Consider the following 25,442-nt stretch of genomic DNA (forward strand, 5'->3'; position numbering starts at 1 on the left):
GAAACCACTGCCGCTTGAGTCTCTCTGCCTCCAGCGCCGGCAGCTTGTATCTCCCTCAGCCGGGCGCTGGAGGCAGAGGGACTCGGTGGTGGTTTCTCCAGCGATATACAGCTGAGTGAAACCGTCATCACGATCTGCCCCTCATACTGGTCCTGGGCGATATATCGCCCAGGCCTACTACCCACTCCTATTCTAGGCAGTGTAGGGCTCCTTTGTATGATTCACAACCCCCAATTTAGGAAGGCCTGATATTTGTGTAGAAAAGATGCTTCAGGGAAAACAGCTTATTTTTATATTACCTTGTATCTTGACATTACAGTAAACAGTTACAGTGCTTGTTACTGGCAGATGTACCGTATTTTTTGCCCCATAGGATGCACCGGCCCATAGGACGCACCATGTTTTTTGGGGGGGAAATAAAGAAAAAAAATTATTTCTCCCTCAGGCGCTTGTGGGGCCGGGAGCGGGGAGAAGCGCTCTTCTCCCCGCCGCCCGCCTTCAGATCGGGGACAGGGGGAAGACGCGCTGCGCCTCCCCACTGTCCCCGGAGCTTGTAGGGCAGGCAGCGGGGAGAAGCGCTCTTCTCCCCGCCGCCCGCCTTCAGATCGGGGACAGGGGGAAGACGCGCTGCGCCTCCCCACTGTCCCCGGAGCTTGTGGGGCAGGCAGCGGGGAGAAGCGCTCTTCTCCCCGCCGCCCGCCTTCAGAGCAGGTCCGGGGACAGGGGGAAGACGCGCTGCGCCTCCCAGCTGTCCCCGGAGCTTGTGGGGCAGGCAGCGGGGAGAAGCGCTCTTCTCCCCGCCGCCCGCCTTCAGATCGGGGACAGGGGGAAGACGCGCTGCGCCTCCCCACTGTCCCCGGAGCTTGTGGGGCAGGCAGCGGGGAGAAGCGCTCTTCTCCCCGCCGCCCGCCTTCAGATCGGGGACAGGGGGAAGACGCGCTGCGCCTCCCAGCTGTCCCCGGAGCTTGTGAGGCAGGTAGCGGGGAGAAGCGCTCTTCTCCCCACTGCCCGCCTTCAGATCAGGTCCGGGGACAGGGGGAAGACGCGCTGCGCCTCCCCACTGTCCCCGGAGCTTGTGGGGCAGGCAGCGGGGAGAAGCGCTCTTCTCCCCACCGCCCGCCTTCAGATCGGGGACAGGGGGAAGACGCGCTGCGCCTCCCAGCTGTCCCCGGAGCTTGTGGGGCAGGCAGCGGGGAGAAGCGCTCTTCTCCCCACCGCCCGCCTTCAGATCGGGGACAGGGGGAAGACGCGCTGCGCCTCCCAGCTGTCCCCGGAGCTTGTGGGGCAGGCAGCGGGGAGAAGCGCTCTTCTCCCCACCGCCCGCCTTCAGATCAGGTCCGGGGACAGGGGGAAGATGCGCTGCGCCTCCCCGCTGTCCCCAGAGCTTGCATCTCCCCGCCGTCAGCCTCCAAACCACAAAGGGAGACAGCAGGATGGCGGCGTTCCGCCTCCCCGCTGTCCCCCGACCTTTTGGGGCTGGCGCTGCGGCTCTACTGAAGCCTGGGGAGCGAGAGGGGTCGGTGCGCACCGACCCCTCTCGCTCTCCAGGCTTCAGCGAAAGCCTGCATTCACCCCATAGGATGCACACACATTTCCCCTTCATTTTTGGAGGGGAAAAAGTGCGTCCTATAGGGCGAAAAATACGGTAGTTAAAGTGCAGGTGATTCTCAAAACAAGGTTTCTTCAGAAATCTGTGATTGGTTAATTTATTACTGGCTTATTTATCATTTCATGTTTTAAAATTAAGCCATTGCTCTTTATGCTAGTGTAGTAATTTTGCTTTTAAGAGCTGTCAGCTACTTTGAAGACTTGGCTGGGCATAATTTTTAAAAAATAATTCATTATTTCACAAAGAAGAAACTGAGAAATTATATTACTTACAGTGTCCTGCATGGGGTGACTTAGAGGTTTGTCAAGAGCTGCCATGTTACTGGGCATGTCTGGAGGGTGTGACAACTGAGGAGGCCCATGCATGAAGTCATTCATAGAAGTTCCACCAGGATTCCCGTGTGGAAAATCAAAATTGCTGTGACCTTGGTAACTGTTACCTAGACAGCAGAAAGAAAGGGAGAGTTACTTTAGAAGAGTACTTCAAATCCACACCTTTACCCAAACACACAATGTGATCGTTGTACAAAAATAAGAGATAAGAGCTCTTTATATAGAAGTTAACATTACTGCCTCTTCATAGTCTAATATGTATTCTGACGCACACACACGCATTATATAAGGAAAATATATAATAAATAAACAGTTGACTTGTAATGTGACTGCTCGCCTAACAAATGATTTCTGTGGAATAAATTGTGTTGAAAAAGCGGAACCAGCATGTGTCAATTAAAAAAAAAAACGTTTCAAAGGCTGCTTGCTCAGGCCATCTAATAAAAATGAAAATATAAGGGGAAATGGTATGGAGAAAGAGATGCAGACAAAAACAAACCCCACATTTAACACACACTGGGGTATATTCAGCAGTGTATCCCCTCTCCCACTGTTACTACCCCCCTGACCTGGCCAACTGTCCCTCAAACCTATGCTAAAGGTCTGGGTCTTTTTTCTTTATTTCATTACTCCTTGAGCATCTCAGTTAAATCTCTTAACTGCAATGGCAGCCCTTGTGGTTTAAACGCTGTGAACTAGGAACAGAACTAAAACTGCTAAGTTATTTCACATAAGCCACTGAACAGGATCATGTTGAGCTTTGAAATAATAGGGCAGCTTTGCAGCTTGCCCAGAGGGGATACAGTTTTGTCAACTGAAGAGCAGCAGCTTTACAACAGTCAAGCCAAAACAGAGTTTGATGGGACTTGAAGCATCTGCATCATTTGCTTTCCGGCACAAGCTCAATTTGAGGAGAAATTTAATCTCAGAGGAACAGAAGTCATTAGCTGTGTAAGACTATTTCTTGGGGAAGCGGAGGCTTTGATCTGTCATGTAAATACAGCAGAGCCTTGCTAATTCTCACTTTGCTAATCTGCAAACCGGCTAAGGCTGCCATCCCTTGCATGCTGACTCGGGGGGTGCACCCCACTGAACGCAGTGGGATTGGCTTCTAAGAAATATACATATGATCAGGTTGCATGTCTTGCAGAGCTTAGCAGCCCCCGCCCCCCCTACCTTTCGCAGCACTGATTTAAGAGCAGGAAGCTCTTGTTACATGTCTCTTATGTACACATCACATTTTCTATAAGTTGTAGCGCAGTATGCCGAAATGTGAAGGTTAATAATTAAGTCTAAATCACCCGTGCGAAACTTGTTGATTAAAACCTTGCTCCATGATGCCTCTCCGTGGGGACCAAAGATCAGCAGGTAGAAAGGAAGGGTCGCAATTTTGCTTAAACCCTGTCACTAAGCTTTTTTTGGAAAAAAAGTATTTGTATTGATTTTTACTAAATATGCAAAAAATCATTACTGGAATTGTAAAGGCACACATTTCTTTAAATCATCTAGAACAATCAGACAACAAAAAAGGAAGAAAAATAAACAAAAACACGCTCCCATTTCATACCATCTATTTTGCTGCATATACATCAACTGTCACCAACCTAGTGCCCTCCTGGCATTTTGGGCTACAGCACCGATCAGCCCCAACCAGCATGACCAATGGTCAGGAACGATGAGCGCTGCAGTGCGAAACACCTGAAGGGCACCAGGTTAGTATGTATGTGCTTCATAAACCAGCAGATAAGCATCTTCTGCACTTCTCTGCATGCCTGCACCCCTGTAGAATCCTTTTAAAAATTGCATCTGATGCATACTTCTTTTGTGACACATGAAAGTTCTCAAATAGCTCTATCTCCCCTCTCCCCACAGCAACATCAAGCCATTTTTCTCTTCGCTGTGTAATCTCCCGTCCAAACCATAAACAGAACACCTGTGATCCCTGTCACTCAATTTAAGGACTGCCTCCTGTTCTACCAATCGGATGCTTCACCAACCTGTTTCAGATCAACTGCCTGGAAGAGGAAGATATGCTCACAACTGCTTCTGAGGTGGGCAGTAGATGGTTAGTGGCAGAAACTGTTTGATAGATGCAAACACACATACTCAAAACGTTTAAACCCACCTTGGTTACTGTATTCATTGGAATTGTTGCCGCCGGGTGGAGGTGGGATTGAGGGGTAAGGTGATGGGCCTGGACCCAAAGCTGCAATCATCTCCATCACATTAGGCATGATCATCTGGCTGGGACTCATGGTTTTAAACCTCTTGGAAGGCATGCCGTCTGGATCATCTTTGATGTGAATGTCGGACTTGATTGGGACAGGCCTCCAGCTGCACGTTGGGTCAATTGTGACTTCCTCAAACTCTGAGCTATAAAATAAAAGAGGCGCTCCACACTACTGTGTCTCCTTGATACTGTACACACACACACACCCAAGTAGAAGTTGCCATTCTTAAATTAGGTCCACAAACCCATGATCTGAAAAGCTCTGCTTGGATGGTTCTGAACCAACAAGCATGTCTGTTTACTCAGACAAATCCACAGCAGCATAAGCTCCTTTGTATAGCCTTGCAAAACTAGCTACGCTTTTCTCGGAACAAACATACTTTCTCTCATTGGCCACTTAATAGGACTGTCATTGATGGGGTGAGGTTGTTAACAGCAGGTTAAATACAAAGTCGCTTTACTGGGCCAAGCAGGCAACAGATGTGCCGCAAGTATAACCCACGGTAGAACAGAATCAAAAACAAAAGGATTGCACATTTTCCAATGGTAAAGTTGCACTTACTTTTGTATAGCGTTCAAAATGCCCCACATATACTGGTCAACCTCCAGGCCCTCCAGCAGAGCTGTTTTACTGGAAGAGAAGATGGCACATTTATTTACAAACATGGGCACACACATGTTCATGACACTCTGTAGAACATCTAAAAGTCCGTCCTCTGCCCTGAAGAACTTACAAGTAATATTTTTTTCTAATGTTCATAATCTGAATTTAGATTGTATTTGCATGGAGTTCATTTTGGTGTGGACTATGAAGGGGTTTAATCAGTAATTCTCAAACAACATCACTTGAGGTCTGTAGAGTGTGTGCACTTGTGAAATTCTAAGGAGGGATTGGTGTCTGAGACAGGTGGGGTCTTTTCCCAATCAAAGCAGCAGGAGACTGAATGTTCCTGGTAGTGGGCCTTACTAATTCATGTTCGATTTGTAGAAAACCATCTAATCACAGCTTCAGATTTTGCAGAAAGGGACAGTCTTAGGTTAAGACAGAGACTGAAAACATCTTCAGAGAACCTTTCCAATATCAGCATGCTGCTATGGAATCCTTGTACATCATAAAGGGTTCCGCAGAATATGTAATGGCACACAATTCACACAGGCATTGGCCAGGGCTGTTTGATCTCATGGTATGAGCTGAAACAATGCCCTAAAACACTTTCAACTCTACATTTTCTTTTCCATTTAAGAGCAAAAACGCAGAATTTGTGTAGTAGTGGTTGGTTTTCTTTTAAACACTACTGTACATTTTGCGTCCTCAATAATTTCCAGCCATTCCCCCCACACAAGGATTTCCAAGGAAAAGCCTTTATGCATTCCAAACCATTTGCTCTTCAAATGTCAAATGGGTCATCTCTCGTAAAAAAGAAAATACACACCCTGAATTTTTAAAGTGGCCTCTCCTATTACTCTCTACGTTTTCATGCATCTTATTCAATCATCTCTTATTCTTCCTCCTCTTAAAACATATAATCTCAGTGGTTGGGGAAAAAATGGTTTTTTTAAAAATTCTCACTGCAACTTATATTGAATAGCCACACTTACTTGCATACAGGACACCTCCACGTCCCTCGTTCACAGTTCAGCTGCAAGTAGGATTCCAGATCAAAGCACTGTAGAACAAGAAGTCAGTGATATTAGCTACACAACTCTACTTTCAAATTGACTACTACTAATAATAAATTTCAACTTCCTTGAGAATTAATAACAAACACACTAAGGAGTGAACAAAGAGGACTCATTGGAATTCATGTTCATGCTAAATTTATACTGTTCTGAGGGTTACTTTGAATTTGTGATCGACCAGGAAAGAGAAGCCCACACCACCCATGTATGGTGCTCCATTAGGGGCTTGATAGTTCTCCATATTTTACTGGGGTTTGCTGCGTGCTGTCAAGTGCTTGGCAGGCCACAGGGCACATTCAGCTGTCACAAGATGTGCAGGCCTGCATCAACAGGACAGAAGAAGGCATTCACCTGTACATGTTTGCAGTCGTGGCCTCTTGCCGGAAGCTGGATCCGCCGGAATGTGATCGGACACTTCAGGGACACTTTGATAGCTGTCTGCTCCACTCCGTCCTCGCCATTAAGAGTTGCATTGCCAGAGGAGGCTGCCACGCTGCTAAAATTCCTCTTGACTGTTCAAGAAAGATGGCGCAAGGGGGTGAGAATACAATGAATATGGGGCACCATCTTAACATTGCTGCATGAATTCTGTGCCCCGTATAAAATTCCCAAGACAGAATTGAGTTTCAGCCCTACATTTAGCTCATTCTATGAGCATAAGCAGAGAAGATATCACTCTACTCACTTTTAGTGATACAGTGCTCGGCTGGAAGGAGGCGTTTCTTTAGTAAGCCCTGAAGTACAGAGCGCACTGATGGCCGGTGTACTAACTGCAATACGAACAAATGTGACTGTGGGGGGAAAGCAAAGAGTCAAAATTAATTCATCTGTGTGGGGTACATCTGCCATTAAACAAATCAGAGATCCTGGCTTTGGGTACTATATTTCATGATGGAGAGGCAGCTACACAGAAAGGCACAGCTCCTACCTTTAGGAATCCTTCCACCCATTAAGATCATTAGGGAAAGCGCAGTGGTTCAAGTTCACCCCAAGAGATGCACTCCACTTTCTCTCGAGACAGATGGACGCCAACACCACCTCCCACCAGCCCCAGTAAATGTGGCCATTGAGCAGGGATGATGAGAGTGCAGTTTCGCAACATCTGAAGGGCCTTTCCTACTAGGGATCTGATGGAACACTGCATCACACTAAAAGCAACAGCACATTTCTTTTTATACAGCCAAACCCCAGAGTCAGCAGCCGCAGCAGGCCTGGTGTACTTACACAACAGCATGCTGTGACGGTAATTTGAATGGTGTTTCTTCCTGGCTGACAGACGTGCTTTAGATGCAGCGGTTTATGCGATGTCTTGTTGTCGCCACGTTCAATGGTAAGCGGAGTTGCGTTGACGCTGACCTGGACTGATGCTGGCCAGTTGGTGTTCATCTGTCTGTCTTCATGGTGATAGCACTTGAACTGTAACTCCAAGTCTGACCTGTTATGCAAGGCGTATGTTTCGGTTGGCATAAGCAACTGCTTTTCATACAACTGGGGCAAATGTCAATTTCCCCTTGTTTCCGAAAGCCGTGGATACATTGTTCTGCCCCCTTAATTTTGTTTTGTGCAACATGATACTGTTTTAAATTATTTGACAAATAAGCACATGACACACATCTTGTATGGGCTGGTTATTTACATAAGGAGAAGAGTGTGGTGTTATATATTTTGAGAGTAGTAATAATATCGATACTTTACAGTTCAATACGACTTTTCATATAGTTGACCTCAAAGTGCTTTACGCAAAGGTGGGCTTCTAAGCAGCAGAGAGGGGGAAAGGTGCGGTCAGGAAGGTCCTCAAGAATTAGGATTTAGAAATGAGAAAGTAAAATATGTTACCATAATCAAAGAGTAAATAGACAGTCTCATCCTGCCTAAATCACATTCCCTTCTGTTCACCAGAAAGCAACACTAGAAAGGTGACCAGCAGAAAATAACTGACCCAAAAGTAAACACCATCCAGCAAGCACAAGCAGCAAGCCTTTCCTGGTTGCCAGTTCAGTGTTTATTGCGAAGAAACACAGGCATTTAAACATGTGTGGTCCAATCACATTTGATAGTTCCACAGGTGTTTTTGTCATTTAAACTTGGGTACATCTTCTGCCTGGTTAAAAAAGCTACATTATGAATCAGCCCTGAAATGCCACTAAACATGAGTTTGCGTAAGGTACAAGTGCTCATGGCATTCTCTCACTCTGCTTTAGAAACAGGTAAGAAACACATAGGAAGGATAAAGATGAACTGAGATTTCATTTTCTCCTAATGTGCTGAAGCATCCAGAAAGAACCAGGATTACCTGTTGAAAGCTGAAAAGGAGAGCTGAAGAATTTGAAAGATGGCAGACCAAGACAGCAGTCTAGAGCTCTGTGATTCCCAAATTCTGGCACAGCCAGGAGGCCTTTGGAAGCTTTTGCTTTCTGCTGCTCTTAAATGCAGCTTGTTGCAACCAAACTGGGGCTTGTGGTACTGAAACAAGCCAGCTTAATAACCTCGTTTGGACAAAATGATAAGCTGCACTTAAAGGAATCAGAAAGGAGAAGTTTCTGAAGTCCTGGTTACACCTGATGGGATGAGGGAGATTGTGAGCCAAACACCTACTGTGACTTGTGCAGAAGCACAACCGATCAGTGTTGGTTTTGGATCCATGCTAGTGGCTACGAGCCGCTATAAAGCCAGTTGCAGATCTGGCCCATCTGTGCCTTCATCAAGGGTTGTCCTCCTCCCCACTTGGCTGCCACACAGTGGTGACAGTGTGTCCTGCACACATTGCCAGTGGGCCCCATCATACATTTGGCTCCCCAGAGAACATATGTTTGGCAAGCATAACAAATCCATAGTCCCTGAAAGGCTGGGCTGGAGAGGCAAAGGTGTATTGGGTTGGGGGTTTTCCACAAGAGCAAATTCCAATCAGATCTCGGCCATATGGTGCTTGTATAAGAAAAGCAACTTGAACTAGGGAGCCAGGAAGTATTTTTTTTATATATGTTTATGGAAATATAATGGGTGGAATGTTGTTTAGTTAGCTGGCTAGAATGGGACCTTTGAGTGAAGAGCAGGCTATAAATAACTGAATTAAATATATGTTGTTATTTATTAAACGTTTTAACAGTATTTGGCATACTTATAAATTATATCTACTGGACTGTTTTTGTCTTACCATTGTGAGCTGCTTTGAGTATTGCTGTGTATGGTAAAGTGACCAAATAAAACACAACAAACAAAACAATAGTAAACATAATAAAGACAGTCTCAGCTACGGTTTCATGTCACTGTATCTCTTGCCACTATGACAGCTGGTGTGTAATTATGGAAGAGCCTCTCCATGGAGGCTTACCAGGCAACACTGCTGAAGCTTGTGCTGGAAGCTAAGACCATCTTATTTTCCCAGACTTTTTATTTTTGAGAGCCAAATTTTGATAAGACTGGTATAACGGTGCTGTGCTATATTTTTAGGCTATTATGCTGGGGTGGGGTTTTGTTTTTGTTTTTTGTTAAAAGGCTTTGAGGTGTCCCCCCCTCCCCATGGTATGTATGTCATTAATACTTCATGTTTATCCAAAGCAAATCTGGTTGCCGCAAAGTGTGGAGCTACTCTAAGACACTCAAAATCCTAACGCTTGGGTTCCTGGTCTGCCTGCTACTATGGTGGCTGTTAATATATGTGCAATATTAAGATTAAAGCAATAAAATTGTTTCCATGGTGTTCTGTGCTGCCTGGATAACTTGTGCAAGCTAAGAAGATGGATGTGTGCGCTCTCTCTCTGAACAATAGATGAGTGAACCACCACCGTCAACTTAAATTCTTAATTTTTTATGTCCTCACAAGAGAATTAAACACAATTTTATATTGGCATAAATTATTTCCAAGAGAAAAGTTGCACGATGCATAAAGTCACAATAAAATCCTGCTGCTATAGCAGAATCAGCTAGAAGCCAAGTACTTCAATTTTAGGAAACATCTCCACCAATCTTCTTTCACCTGTTCTCAGCAAAGGGAGAGAGCCAGGACTTGTCTTAAAGGTTGTATTGTTGTCTGTTAGATTTCTGAAGGAGGTGTGTACATGCTTCCGAACCACTGATTTAATGCAGTCTGGATGTCAGAATGTGACCCTACTTCCCAAGGCAAAATAGGTTACAGCCCCCCCCCCCCCCCAGCCACCAAAGGAAGAGAGCATCTCGCCTGCTATTTTGTTCTCGAGCCTTCAAGGTCTGCCCCACGCCACTTCACAAACCTACCTCCACATTAGCGTCTGATGCACCGTGGGCCGTAGGTGAAAGACATGGTTGCTGACCGCCAAGTTGTGTTCCAGCCGGAAAGGCTCTAATACGACCCCGTCTCTCACAGGGAACGTCAAGCGCAGTTCATCGTTATGGTTGGCTGGGATCGAAGAGGGAGAGAAAGCGTGAACTTTCCCTTTAGCATCTGCAGTGCGATAACAACGCATATATTTATACTGGACAATATGACACGGCTCACTGATCTTTTGCTGGGCTGATCTTACGGCCTATTCTGGCATCACCCTTCCACGCACATGCATGCAGTGAGACTGGGCTCACCCGCACCAGCCTTGCCCCTCTTGACTCCTCTCACCGTGCCTATAATGCAATGCTCAAGTTGGGAGTTCTGTGTTTATTTGAGAATCTGCTATATCTGACTTTACCCATCCTTTGCTAATAACTGCAAACCTCCCCCCTCCCCCCCCCCCCGCTTTCATCATCAGAATAATCCTGTTATATTCCCTCTGCTCCACTGCCCAGAGCAACCCTGTGGGGAAGGTTAGACTGGGACACTATGACTGGCCAAAAGTCACCCAGTGAACACTGAGACTCACTGGTTTCTCCAGCCGTAGTTCTTATCTATTACACCATGCAGGCTCTCAGTCACTTCCCTGCCTTGAGATACAGAACTTGCTTTTGTATAGGGCAGCGAAGAAAGTTTACAGGTTTGAGCTCGCTGTGCACAGGGATGGGGAAGAAAGAAGTAATGTCCTAGTGACTCCGAGGATGAGCAGCTTGTTGCCCCTGGGCCTCAGAGAATTTTATCACAGTCCCACAGGTTTTGGCTTCGAACGCCAAGATCTTCTGCTTTCATGTTAAATGATAAATCTAGTTTTCCAGCCCATATGACTACAGTGGTACCTCTAGTTGCGTTCCGCTCTTGTTACGGACTTTCAGCTTACAAACGCAGCTACGCGCGCATGCGCAGAAGTGCTCGATCGCGCAGCGCACATGTGCAGAAGAGGCACTCTAGTTGCGGACTTTTCAGGGTACGAACGGCACCCCGAAATGGATTAAGTCCGCAACTAGAGGTACCACTGTATAGAGATTTGTAAATATGCAGCAACAGTCAAACTCTTAGGTAACAAATACCGCGAGAATACAAATGAAAATAGTGTTTTAAGAGGCTCTTTGGACGTTACATTCCTTCAGGATTGTCGCTTGGCAGAGTGGCTTGCACCTTGCAGCCAAACAGCCAAGATCCTACAGTTACTTGAATACGGGATCCCCCAAGGTCAGGGGAGATCCTGCATTGGCACAACTGTGGGACTGCCTAGTGAGGCTGTGTACGTCTTCCTATAGTGACAGGAGTGAGAGAGAGCACTTGAGAACCTGGCCTAGTCTCACCCAAGGAGACTTTAAATAAGGCAAATAAAGGAATATATTTATAAGGGGGGGCGGAATCCACCCTCCATTTCCCATTGCTGTACACTGCAGATCTCTTCCTCCATTATGACAACTTCAGCCTGATTCTATCTACTTTTATCCAGAAATAAGTTCTACTGGTTTTGATTAGACTTGCTTCCAGACAAGTATGCCAAAAACTGAAGCATTTATGTTTTCTTCTATTTAGTAAACCTTTCGTAAGGCTGCCGGTCACCCCATGTATCAATGGGCAATCGACATTTCTGTCTAGAAGGCAGCAAGCAGGCTGGTATTTACCGAGCAAAGTTTCTGTGACATGCAGTTTGTGGAAAGGAGAAAGCAGGGTTTCGGGGAAAACTTTGAGGAAGCTTCATTTTTTACTTACTTGGAGGTGGTGGTAAAGCATTGATATTTGGTTTAATGTCAGGTGGGAATGGCGGTTTGACATCTTGATTAGGGGACAGGTATGGAGGAATATTGCTCCCTGGAGTCATAGGTGGCGTGGGGTTTCCTGGAACAGGTGAGTGAGGGTAATTCGCCACAGGAACAGGCCTTGATGGCTGCAAAATGGTAATTGCAATTGAAAAGAGAAGAGAAGAAAATTATTGCAAATGCCCTACAGCAGTGGAATGTGAACTAAAACACCAGGTGATGCGAACACAGAAGTATTAACACAACACGCAATGACACAGGGAAGGTCTGTACAACTCTTGATCCACCATGTCAAATGAAGCACACCAGCCATATGTGGCAGCCAACCAGGGACTTAATCAACACCCTATTTTGCTGCCTGCCTGGGATACTATAGTGCCTACATTTAAAATAGGAAGAAGCAACAGCTTCTGGCTGGCCACAATACAGAGCTGATGAGCGCACTTTGCTTGGTGGATTAAACTATGCAAGCCTAACACAGGGAGATCTATAATTTGAGAACATTAGGACTTCCTGGCAGCTCTTGTCAAGCTGAGAAAGCTATTGCTCGAAATGTCACCGTAATCACACAATTACATTTTCTATAAGTAACAACCGCAAAACAGTTAAGAAGCGGGCCTCCAAAACGGTGAAAAACAGGAACACACTGAGGGGAAATAGAAACAGAAGTCTGGTGAGTGGAATTATAACCGCAAAGTCCTGATAAGCTGAGGCAGAGTCTTGCAACAAAGCAAAGAAATGGAAACACAAAAAAGTCGGCATTTTTAAAATGGAAGGAGATTCTGCTGTTCAAAGAGGGAAGGAGCTCACGAAGAAACTAACAAGGAGGACTCTGAGGAAAGGATGGCAGCACTCAAGGGAATAACACACAAATGAGAACATAGAAGGTGGCAGCTGTTAAAATGGCAGACACCCACAGTCGAACAGAGGCAAAGGTAAGAAACTCATTGTCTCAGAAAGTACGTCCATCAAACCCATCATAGAATCCAACGCAACAAAGCTATTACAGTCCAAAGAAGCATACCAACTGGGAAAAATGTCCTGAGGAGAGTGGGGAGCCAATAGACAAAGAATTGCTTCCAAGTGGGCAGGAAAACAAGCTGGTGGATTCCAGGAGAGCCAGCCCTCAGTTAATCTTTTCTACCTTTGACCACAAGGTGGAGCCATACCCCTTGGTGATTACCTTCATTACCCAATGAGAGAAACTGCAGCCCTGCCTCTCTCTTACAAGTTTAGTTACAAATTACTGCACACTTTGACCTTATTATGCTGTTTCCTCACTTCCTCATCGTCCAGTGATGTGGGTGTGGAAACACATGCACTACACAAAACAAAGCTGGAAGGAAATAACTCCGTATGGAGTGAATGTTTTATTGACTCCTTGCTCCTTATAACTTGTGGTTCCATGGTCAGTGGTCTCTCAGATTCTCAGTGGCTCAGCATTGTAAAAAGCTCAACAACTTAAACCCTAAACAAAGTTTAACAACTTCAATCCTAAAAAGGGTTAACGACTTTGGTCGGCCCTTCACTTCCTCACATTTGGCCCTCTTTGAAAAATGTTTGGACACCACTGGTGTGTGCTGATACCATACAAGTGGTGGAAGGAAAACTGGTTTCCCCTAAGCCACAGTTAGTTGGATGGAAGCAATGCCTCTCAGGAGTCATCCTGGTACTCTTTGGCATGTTTTACACCTCAGAAAGGGGAATGCTTTCGGCCAGGGGGTGCTAACCTGAGGCCTTGCAGATGTCGCAAGACAACAACTTGCACCATCCCTGACTAGAAAGGGGGAGAAATTTAGTTCAGTTCCCATTGAAAAGTGAAGTTTCCCAATTCACCCTTTCAGAAACAATGTCAGGACTGGAACAGGGGCATCCTTCAAAATTTGCATGCCTCTGAATTTTGAAATGCAGTTCTCCAGGCAAGTAATGTGTAGGAAAGTGCATATATCATGAGTCTGTATAACATACATGAATGCCTTATATTTGGGGAAATTGTTTTGGGAGTCCAGCTGCATCCAGAGAGAGGAAAGATGGTCAACTCTGCTTTACCCTCCAACATTCTGCATGAAAATAGGGACATTTGCATGGGGTGCTCATATGTTCATGAGGAATGTTGATAGTAATTGCTGGTGGGGCAGAGACAACCAGTGGAGATGGAGGTCCTTTGGTAGCAAACCATCTGCTCATAATGGTCAATGAAGCACCAGAAGGAACTTGGAAGAACAGCATTGCATTGCCCAGGAATCTTTGATTCACCATGACTCCCAGACAGCTTTGATGCTCCATCATCCCATATGCAGAACCATGTCATCACATCCATCCACACTGTAGTACAGTGGAGAAATGGTTCAACATCACTGGGCTGGTGCATTTTACACTATGGCTACTGTTGTCCTTACTGTTTTAGAAGTGTTATAAGACATGGAAACTTGACAGATAATTGTGATAGTATCACTCCATTTCTTAATCTCACAGATATACAAACAATACTGGCAAATATACAGATAAGCAACAGTTGTTTTATGAAACTTGAGAAAAAGAGATACAAACTTAAGTCAACAGGAACTTACTACATTTCAGGGTGGCCCAGCTTTTCATACCAAGTAGGCCACAAGAGTACATGGACAGGGAAACCGCAGGCCACACACATACGCCGGGGGGGGGGGGAGGGAACGAAGCAAAAATATGACCCTCCCCTCCAGCCCTTGCGCTGACTTCCCAAAGCCAGGAAGGCGAGGCACCAGACTTTGGGAAGGAAACACCAGGCTCTTGCAGGGTCCTAGAGCCTTCTGCAATCTGATTGTTTGGGTGTTATTCAACTAAGATTTACTCAGAGTAGGCCCATTTAAATTAATGGCCCTCAGTTGTGTTCATTAATTTCAGTGGGTCTAGTGTTAAGTAAAATCTAGTTGAATATAGCTCCAAATAGTCAACTATACTTATTTACAGATTTCAGAATGGAGCTTGTGAACTCTGATTAATTCCTAAGAGATGGAGATCAATGAAGGATCACTCTCACCTTGTAATACTGTCCCATGTTGACCGTTGGAGGAGGATATTGCCCTGTGTTTTGCTGGTTTGGCATCCTTTGTCCAGGGTAGTTGGGAGATGTCAGGGGTCTGGGAGGGTTGGGAGCTGGGTACTGACCAGGCTGGGATGGAAACTGGCTATTTGGTCCATACTGCTGGTTTCCATAGTTTGGCTATTGTGTAAAAAAGGGAAGGCAAATTAGAAAGTTTGCATTCCAGCTGAATGCAACTGATCTCCCTATGTAGTAGAATCGACTTCAAACAAAAATGATCACAAGCAAATGGTTTGACTTCATTATACCTTGGCTGACACTTTCAAATGTTAGTGTGGTAATTAAAAACCTAAATTGTTTAATTGCCAGGCTCTGCTGAATATTAGCAAGTCCCATCAGCCCAAATGGAGTGCTCAGGCCAAGAAAGTGATGTTTCTGATGGTTTTAAGTGTAGGGCTTAAAAGAAACATTCATTTATAAAAATGGGATAAAATCCAGTCAAAGCGGAGCACTTTAAAGTCCAGTTTATGCCCACAATGCTGTAAAACTTCCTCAAATTTCTCTCATTGAATTCAATGGGACTTAAAAGTGCTTAACTCTGATGTGAACTGTTCCTATTATAAATGATGAGGCATAATTTACTCACCATCAATTATATATTTTACAGCACCACAAAAACACTGATTTTCAGGAAAGGCAGTATAAAGCACATATAAATCTTAATAGCAGTGCACAGTCTGGAGACCTAAAATATATAACCATATATATCGCTGTGGAGTTGTATGCCTCACAGAGTAAATGAAATTATCATCAACACACACCCAGCCATGTATTAAATTTCAGTGACTGGTGCATAAACCATGTGTGAGTTTTTTTGCAAATTATCTATCATCCATATAATGAAATACTACTACTACTAATAATAATAATATTTTTTACGCTGCCCATCTAACTCTGGGTGGCTTCCAACATATATATATAAACATAATGAAACATTACATGTTAAAAGGCCTCCCTATATAGGGCTGCCTTCAGATGTCTTCTAAAGGTTATGTAGTTACTCATCTCCTTGACCTCTGACGGGAGGGCGTTCCACAGGGGGTGGGTGCCACTACCGAGAAGGCCCTCTACCTGGTTCCCTGTAGCTTCACTTCTCACAGTGAGGGAATTGCCAGAAGGTCCTCAGTGCTGGATCTCAGTGTCCAAGCTGAATGACGGGGGTTGGCCACACTCCTTCAGAAACACATCATCTGTATAGCATGCATAAGAGCAGGAGAAGCCTCTGCTGCTACTCACCTCTCCTGGATACGGTCTCTTCATGGCCTGCATAGGCAAAGACTGGGGGCGAGGGCCAGGGTAGGCTTGCTGTGGCATCCTTTGCCCATGGTTGAAAGGATTCATTCCAGGCGGCCTGGGCTGGTTCATGCCCATAGGTGGCCCACTCATACTGGAAGGCGTCATGCCCGCTCCCATATTGGCAGGGTTCATGCTGCCTGGCATGGAAGCCGGGCCACGGGGGCCAGGCTGGTTCATGAACTGGCTGTTGTAAGCCTGAGTTGGACCCATCTGGAAAGAGGAACAAACCTTCAACAGAAGAAGAAAAAAGAATAAAATGCGACATGCATTTAAAATGGGAGGGGGAGCCAAGTTGAAGGGAGTCGGGGATATGTCGCATTTTAAAATCAGCCAATGGGGAGGGCGGTAGGTTCCTCCGCCTCTATTTCTGCTTGCGGCAGGGGTAACTGGAATTCTAAAAGTGACTCAAAAGTATGCAAAGGTTAGTAAGTTTCTCAGAGCCATGGGAACTCCATGTTGTGGCCTGCAGTATGTTGTATACTTCTACTTTTTGTTCTGTGGTACTTTAAAATAAACTCATAATAAGTGTAAGTTGTACACTTATTATGAGTTTATTTTGAAGTACCACATCATAAAAAATAAAGGAACGCACCACTACCTACTATAGTTAGGTTTTTCAAAAGGGATAAAAAGTCATGAGGTAAGTTTTGGGAGCAGAACCTGAGACATTCTGCATGCATAGCATGTTCTCTATCACTGAGCTTCCCCCATTCTTGGAGAATCACCCCCTCTTACTTTTCTCCATTTACTCATACACTCTGCATCCTGTGGTTTAACCCATTGTCATCCCATAAGAGGACCCACACTCTTATTCCAACAATTGTGTTGCCCAAATCTGATTGATAGTCCTCCCTCAAGTCTCTTTCCATCTCCTTCAGAACCTCTTTATGCTTTTGCCTAATAGTCCTTCTGCATTGGCAGGTTTTCACAGCTCTCTGGATGCCATTGGCTTTGCTGCTCTGATGTCACAGAGCAACTCACCAGCTGAGTGCTTTAAAGGCTACACAATCTAAATTTTGAGGTACGTAAACAAAACTCTCTTAAACTGAATTGCTTCATCTAATGTAGTAAACCACTAACTTCCAAAGACTTCTTTGTCGGTGCACAACACTTGAATGGTCTCCAAGAAAAGACATTGAACCCTTCTATTCATGTATGTGGGAAGAAATGCCACTGCTTCTCTTATAGGTCAGGTGGTTGTATTTTAGAACAAAGGGCTCAGGAGCAAAGGTCTAAGACTGGCTTACAGGGTGAAAAAAATCTCCAAGGTAAAGAAAACATAGCTCTGGTGCAAAACGTCAGGCCAGCCATCAGATGTATACAAGAGACTTTCTCTCTCTTGCTTAATCATAGAATTATAGAGTTGCAAGGGCCGCAGAGGATCATTTAGTCCAGCCCCCTGCAATGCTGGAATATGCAGCTGTCCCATACAGGGATCAAACCTGCAACATTGGCATTTTCAGCACCATGCTCTAATCTAGGTATGAACTTTTTATTTCTCAGGCCTCTCTTCCAGGACCCTAAATGAGTCTAACACTTAAGATACAGATGTGATGCTTTCTTTTCACTAAAAAGGGGAGCTTCATAGGTTTACAAGTATGTAAGTTCCTGGTGGTGAGCTAGGAAGCTGCAGAAAACATTGGGTTCAAAAAGTGGCTGAGCAACTAGAAGCTGGGTGTGTTAGCAGCAAAGATAGGTCATCTATAATAACCAACATATATATTCAGGAACATTTCTGCCCCTTTAATTCTTTGAGATATCTAGAGAGGGCTTTGCTTCAGACTCCTTCCTTTTGTGATGCAAAATCTTCAGAACACGGCTCTTTGTGGTAGCCTTATTTATAACTCTAAAACCAACATCCCAGAAACCTCTCTATGCCATCTCATTCCTAGAAGTCTGGTTGTTTCTCTTGGGTTTTAAAAGTTATGGTGTTTCTTACTGCTTTCTTTGGTTTTAATCTGTTACACATTTATTAATTATGGTTTTTCCTCTATTTGACTTTATAGTTCCAATTGTGACTGACGGTATATTTAACTTGTCAACCTTTCCCCCCAGAAAGGGTGATTAATGTATTTAAGAATTAAAGAAAACGAAGGAGCATTTTCATCCAGCAATCACCTGCTTCTTGCATATGCAGTACATTCCAGAAAATGGACCAAGTTTTTGTAACTTGAAGTTACCAATTATACCTAAAGCATAATAAAGGGGAAATGACTCTATGCATGATGGGAGTAGCCTGGTTCTCTTACCGGTCCATACTGATTCATTTCCTTGTTCTGTGTTTCCTGAAGGGCTGCAACCGTTGCTGTGGCAGTAGCTGTGGCTGTAGCTGCCGCCGCTGCAACTGCAGCAGCGGCGGCGGCAGCGGCTGGTTGAGTGAAATCAGCAGGCGGCCTGGTGTGGGGTGGGATCCCCATTCCTGCAGGATTATTAGGGCCTCCTGGGTAGCTAAAGGAGGGAAATGCAATTAAAAGGCATCAGTGTTCGAGCTTGCATTTGGGACTATAACAGACACAATACCGGGGGGGGGGGGGGGGAGATGTGCAGAATGAAAGTGAGATGATACAGATATATACCAATATTTGATAATCCCCGTACAGAGTTTAGGGAATTCTGCAACTGCAGCATAACTCTGGATGCTTTCAAATAGAACGTTGCCCCCCACAGAATTGAGTCACTTTATACTTCTCTGCTGATTTCTTCTGCTACTTTAATTCTCACACCTCATTCTAGGTGGCAATCCTTTGCAAATTCTACTCTTCTCCCCTCCCAAGAGTATCCACTGCAAACGTACTATTTACATTCATGCTCAATTCCCAAACCCACCCCAGTCCCAGCTTCCTGATTGTTTTTGTTCCCTTTCATGAATTCTGTAACTCCCGTCTGCTGAGAACTTTTGCAGGGAATTGCTTTTATCCATCTGCATATTTTCTCAGAAATGTGGTGGCTCCAGAAAAATTCACCAGGCACCCCACCGCCACATCTTCAGGCAACCTGGAGGAAGGAAGGGCTTCCCCTCCTCAGTGGGGGCAATGACAGCACGTCGGGTACTTGGCGGGTCTAGGTGGGCCAACATAGATTGATAACGACATCAGTCTGCATAAACATAAATCAACGAGACGTGCCTGAATTGTTTCTGAACGATGCAATGTTTTGTCAGATGAATTTTCTGTGGTGACAATTCGAACGCAAGCACAATATTGTTGGGCCTCGGATTCAGTCACATTCAAAGATCATTCTCTCATGCAAAGCAGCTGCACTTGTATCCATAAATATCCTTCTCCTCCTAGCTTAGCAAAATGTTAATCATGGCTAAACTGTGGTTTGTGTCACAATTTCAGAGTTAATTAAAACTTTATTTTAGGTGTTTATTAGAGTTAATTGATTGACCTAAGTCATTTGCAAATCATTTCCTGCTCCTGTGATTAATTTCCCTCTGAGTCTAGACAGCCTTTTTTTAAAAAAGCAACTATGTAGCTTTACTAGGCATAGTTATCTGTAACACCTTCAGACTTTTTGCGTAAGCAGAAAAAAAAATTGAGGCATGATTATCCATTAACCGTACACTATACTGTTAAGGCTCCAGCTCCTTTGTTTATGTCACCCTCTTCTTTCACTGTTTTTTTCAAGAATGCCCTAAAGCTGGGACTGTGATTTTTATTCCCTTATTGCAAAGGTGATGAACAATAAGAAAAGTGAAATTTCAGTAAGCTAAGCATCTTATAATTATATATAATATAGGTTCAAAGACCCCATAACTACATAACTTTCAGTAAGACAACCATTTTATAACCGTATTATAGAAGGACTATAATCTCTCTAGCATGTCAGATTTATGATAGTATGGGTCTCTTGGGGTCTGATCAGATTAAGAGACTGGAAGTGGCCCTCAGGTTTGCCTGTTCTTTTCCTCATCTTGGGATGATAAGTGAGCAACCAAACCAGAAATCACCAGACTTTATTTCCATATGCAGTCTCCATGTCCTTGTGAAACAGAATTTGATTGTTATTTCATAAGGCCAGGAAGATCAAATATTCAGATTAATGTGGTTGGTCCTCCCCACAGTGAGGAGTAGGCAAGAGAAACATGTGATCTCAATGCTCACTCCCAACTCAACATAGGCATGAAGTATCAGCTGAATAGGCTAACTGCCAAGAGTTTCCTCTGCATGCATCTGTATGAATATGGCATTCACTACTAAATGTGGGTTTTAAACAGGGCTGGGGAACCTGTGGCCCTCCATATTCCTGGACTACAACTCCCATAATCCCCGACAACTGTCCATGTCAGCTGGGGCTGATGGGAATCAGAGTCTCATAGTGTCTGGAGGGCCCTGGGTTCCCTATCCCCGACTTTAAGAACGATCAGGCAAGTTCACAGAGAATCAATCCATTGGTGCCTATTAACTGTGAGAATTAAATGGATCCTCCATCTACAAAGGCACTGTATCACCCAATTCTGGATGTTAGGGGAAGCAACAAGAAAAGCTCATTACCATCATGTCCTGCTTGTGCCCTTCCCAAAGGCATCCGACTGACAATTGCTGCGAAAAGAATGCTGGGTTGGATCTAGCAGGTGAGTTTTTATTTGCATGTCTTATTGAGCGGAGGGAGCGTGATATGCCTCTTAGACATGTGTATGTGGTCCATGTGTTGTATGGCAAAGGACCTTGTCATTTAAGATGCTCCTGCTTAAAATACATCCATTCATTGCCTACTTACATGCCTGAGAAGTGCCAGGTTCTATTCTACACAAACCAGCCTTACCTTCCCCCAAAGCCTCCACTCCCTGGGTAGTTGGGCCGCCCATACATGCCCGGTTGTATGTACGGCTGATTGGAGCCTGCCTTGGCCGAGAACTGCTGTTGTTGCCCAGCAAACTGAGGTGAATTCATGCCAGGATTGCTGGTAGTCATCCCAGAAGCCATGGGATTTCCTCCTGGGTTCATAGGATTGTTAGCATTTGCCATAGGATTTCCCAGCACCTGGTTGAAAGAAGGAGGAAAAATGGAAGTGGCATCTGAACAGTTCTGACAGCTCTGATAGCAGCACTCATTCCGTTACAGGAGGTGTAACTCTGTGTCAGGTTGTATGCTTTTGTGCAGACAGTAGCAACTTCAATCTCTGGCAGATCCAGAGAAAGGATCTTTGGGGGGACCAGGGGTGGGGAGCCTGATATCTTGAAACACCGCTGTGGCTAGATGGACCAATGGCCTGACTCTGTCTAAGGCACCTCCCCTTATTGCTCTCCCTTATTATCTCAAGTCCCTACCTATCCAGTGGTCTTAGAGCATGGGCTATCTGGAACCATGTAAGAGTCCCCAGAAGAGGGATGACTAAATTCAGTCTTGGTGATTGCTCATTTTCTCCTCTAGAATCTCCATGAGATCCACTAAGGTGTTTTACATTTGCAAAGCAAGAATGCAAATTCAGGATCTCTCAAAGGTTAAATATATAATGAATTGGCAATAAGTGATCGCTGTTGCTTCAGAACGTAAGGAATGTGTTGCAGAATAAGATCAAGATGCACCTAGTGCAGCTTTAGTTTATTTTTAAATCCCATCAACCAGCAATTACTAGGATATCCACTTGAAATCCCCTGGTGGACAGTGGTCTACCTTCTGCCCACACCTGCACTGAAAGATCCTAAGGCTACAGGACTTGTTGCCTTTGAAAGCATGGGTGTGCCTCCTTTTGCTGCCTGAGGTGAAACAGGAAGGGGCCACCCTGCCCTGCCACTGCCTCCTTTACCAGGGTCACACAGCAGTACCCTCAAAGCGATGACGATGGTCAAGATCTCACAGAGTACACGAGGTCTCACAAGATTTTGGTGGGATACTGCTGGAAGCTGCCCGAGGCAGCTGCCTTAGCCTGCCTTATGGGCAGACAGACCTTGTTTGAAAGCCAAATTTAGGCGCAATAGAGATGGATGGATCTCTCAATTTCAGTTTCACACAGTGCCTGGTTTTTCCAGTCACTTTGCAGTTTTCCTTTGTCTAATATGCGCATCTTTGCAAGCAATTTCCCCATAGAATGCATTTTCATTATGTTAAACGTGCACATCTCTGTGTGCACTTCCGACAACGAATTGGAGCAGTGTGTCACAAGATTTGGAGAAGCACAAATTTCGGACACGTGAACTTGGTAGGCTTAGTGAAGCCAAACAATCTCCCCAGCCTCCTAGGGCCCAGGAATTATTTTTTTTCAGCATCCAGCAGTTCTGCCTTATCTGATCCAAAGAATGGTTACCGAGGAGAGAAGCCACAAACTGAAGCTTACCTGGCTCTGGGAGGTGTTAGTCACACCCCATACTGTAGTGACCACTGAAAGGGAGCCTGGTGGTTGATTGGTGTTTTGCTGCCAAGGAACAGAATCATACGGGAAAGTCCCATCACTGCAAAAAAGAAAATGGGGAGGGGGGAAGAAGAGATACACCTAGTATATAAAGTCATACTTTATAATTTAAAGGAGTGCTTGGGCTGGGTGGGAAGAGCAATCTTTTAATTTTCATTCCCCAGCCAATACACTAGCTTGGTGAACTGCCTGACAGTGATAACATTTACAAAGTTAATAGCTTCTGTTTGGTTGCAAGGAGAGCAATTGCTTTTGCATCAGCGAAGGGAAGAAATACGTTTGACAGTGAAGCACAAATGCATATGACAATGATTATGGAGGTGAATGGCAATGAAATTAGTTGAAGCATGAAGAGTTTCACTTTTGAAACTATGCTACCTGCAGAAGTGGCAAATGGCAATAAATTTGCGAAAGTGGATTTTTAGCAACTGAAGCAACACATGAAGCAAAGTGGATGCTTGGATACATTTGCTTTGCCAATGTCATTTATTTTTAAGCTCTTGAGCCACCATGGCTTTAGCTCCCTTGTCCCAGCTCAATCAGGTCTAGACTCCAGCTCTTTCTTCCTGCACTGGCTCACAGCAATCCTTTAAAGGAACGGCAATTGCTACATGAGCTAAAATTAGAATTCAGAGGGCATCCTCTCACATGTTGCATAAGCAGCACACCCAAAAACCCCTATTAAGTGTTCTATGAGAGCTACTGTGGTACACAGACTAAGAATCAGCTGCGAAACAGGAAATCTGCAATGAATTTACTAGGTAAGGGTCTTCTCTCTTTTGGTCCATCATCCCAAATCATCAATCTGGGGGAAACAACACTGACCTGCCTTACAGTGGTTGTTGTACGTATGCTGAGATAAAATATATTCAAAGCACTTTGGCCATTCGAAAAGCGCTGCATAAAAGCTTTTATTACTATAAAACCCTGATGTAATAAAATTACATATTTTGTGACACATGATAGCCAGGCTTATCTGCCCACCCCCACAATGAAATAAACTCATGCATACAGCTAAATAGATCTAGCCTCTCTTTCTGTGAGCTTAGGTTGATATAGACATAAACAACATGCTCTAAAAAAATCCCCATGACCTTGCTATGTAGCTGATCACATATGGTAGAGAACTCTACAAATGTCACAATCCATTTGCATCACAAGCAGGACCTAGATGTAGGGTTGATTCCAATGCAGCTCAACAGAGCTTTCTGGAGCACCAAATCTACAGGCATGTGCACAGTCAATCTGATGGGATAATAAGGAGAACAGGAGGCCTGCACATGTCTCTCACCTCCCTCCTCTTGTATCAGGCACAAGAGAGAGTTGGATGGTGGACATAAGAAGCCCAATATTCTCCTAACATCTCATCATGCTGCCTGTTCACACATAAATGGGAAAGGGAATCAGGGCTGTAGGATGCTATCTTGGGACCCTCCATGCACAAGTGCTGCACCTGCAGATGTGGACAGACCATGCCCGCAGGCACTATAGCCACTTGTAAATGTATTATTATTATTATTTATTTACTGTATTCTCAAAACCTGCAACTTACAGCTTGTTCTTTGATGTGCGTCAGCTCTGCGTTAATTGGCATACATGCATATCATATTTTTAAACTTAAATAGGTGCAAGCCATTAACACAGGAATGTAAAATATAAAATTTCAAGCTTTCCAATATGTATAAATTAAATAACCTTTGAAGACAGGTATGAATGTGATGAATAAATACAGGGGTTATGGCACTGGACAAAGTCAAGCTATCTTTTTGTTGAAGTACGATTCTGCTAACTTTGGTTGCTATGATTTCCAGTGCTGAAGCACTCCTACTCAAAATGTGTGTTACATAAAGCTTGGAAATGAGAGTGTACGTGTAATAATTAAAAACCAGCAGTTAAGTTTTCTTTGTACACAGCATGGGGATCCAAACATGGCAACAGCTCACAATCAAAATTGACCTAGCAGGTCCTACCTGTTGAAAATGAGCAATGGACAAAAATAAAAGTAACAATACAAATGGAATAAACAAACTGGATCGGAAACATCTTCTTAACCATGAGACATAATTAAGAATGCAGATGTTTATTTTGAGGGCATCCCTTTGAAATGGATATTGTGCATGACTGGAGGGGATGCAATGGGAACAGAAACACAATTTAAAGGGTGTTTAGCTTCCTGCAAAACTTAAAACAGGCTGACTTCTCAAGAGTAACAATGGGGGAAGTTTTAACATTAACTTTCCTTTGGAGGACAATGCTATTGTGGATAATTTTATAACCTAAATAAGCATAAAGACACTGGCTTTCAACTTGTGTAACCTGAAGAATTGTACCAATAGCATCATCACAATCATTTTTTCTTTTCTTTTTTAATAAAAAGGAAAGAAAGAGAAAACATAAAGGTGGGCTCCATGTTGCAGATAGGGGCTATAGGTGAACAAAAATGTTGAAGACAACTACTTTAATGCAACCTGAGACTTATAATAGGTGTTGCTATGATGAAGCTACATGAGACACCAAGGACTGAAAATAATCTGTTAGTCCGTCAACACTTTTATTTAGACCCTCATTCTCAGACTAAGCTTTACGTAGGGAATACTGCACACAACATGGAAATAGGTTGCACTGTGAATACTGAAACTTGCTATCTAGTAAAAGCTATCAAGTAAATGTGCCAAGAATCGGGATACTAGTTTTTATATCACAGTGTGATTTTATGAAAACATTGTAGCAAAATCCTTCCATCAATAGCACAGTAAAGCACTAAAATCAAACAATTAAAGAAACTGC

General features: G+C 44.2%; 1 protein-coding gene across 20 annotated transcripts in view; it reads right to left on the reverse strand.

Moving 5' to 3' along the window:
- ZMIZ1 (zinc finger MIZ-type containing 1) overlaps positions 1–25,442 on the reverse strand; it is a 368,324-nt gene that overhangs the window by 12,310 nt on the left and 330,572 nt on the right. For 10 of the 20 annotated variants that reach the window (XM_083440354.1, XM_083440341.1, XM_083440353.1 and 7 more), the window contains 14 exons: positions 22,581–22,695; positions 21,069–21,286; positions 18,551–18,749; positions 16,242–16,529; positions 14,943–15,125; positions 11,877–12,051; positions 10,085–10,271; positions 7,076–7,286; positions 6,537–6,642; positions 6,203–6,363; positions 5,771–5,838; positions 4,734–4,802; positions 4,067–4,314; positions 1,882–2,048 (listed from right to left, as the gene is read on the reverse strand). In XM_083440354.1, the coding sequence (XP_083296480.1) occupies positions 1,882–2,048; positions 4,067–4,314; positions 4,734–4,802; positions 5,771–5,838; positions 6,203–6,363; positions 6,537–6,642; positions 7,076–7,286; positions 10,085–10,271; positions 11,877–12,051; positions 14,943–15,125; positions 16,242–16,529; positions 18,551–18,749; positions 21,069–21,286; positions 22,581–22,695 (2,395 nt within the window). The remainder of the gene's footprint in view (positions 1–1,881; positions 2,049–4,066; positions 4,315–4,733; positions 4,803–5,770; positions 5,839–6,202; positions 6,364–6,536; positions 6,643–7,075; positions 7,287–10,084; positions 10,272–11,876; positions 12,052–14,942; positions 15,126–16,241; positions 16,530–18,550; positions 18,750–21,068; positions 21,287–22,580; positions 22,696–25,442) is intronic. The other 10 variants (XM_083440344.1, XM_083440343.1, XM_083440356.1 and 7 more) reach the window with 3 other exon arrangements.

Source organism: Podarcis tiliguerta, assembly GCF_965153285.1.
Source record: "Podarcis tiliguerta genome assembly, chromosome: 5".
NCBI classification, from domain to species: domain Eukaryota; kingdom Metazoa; phylum Chordata; class Lepidosauria; order Squamata; family Lacertidae; genus Podarcis; species Podarcis tiliguerta.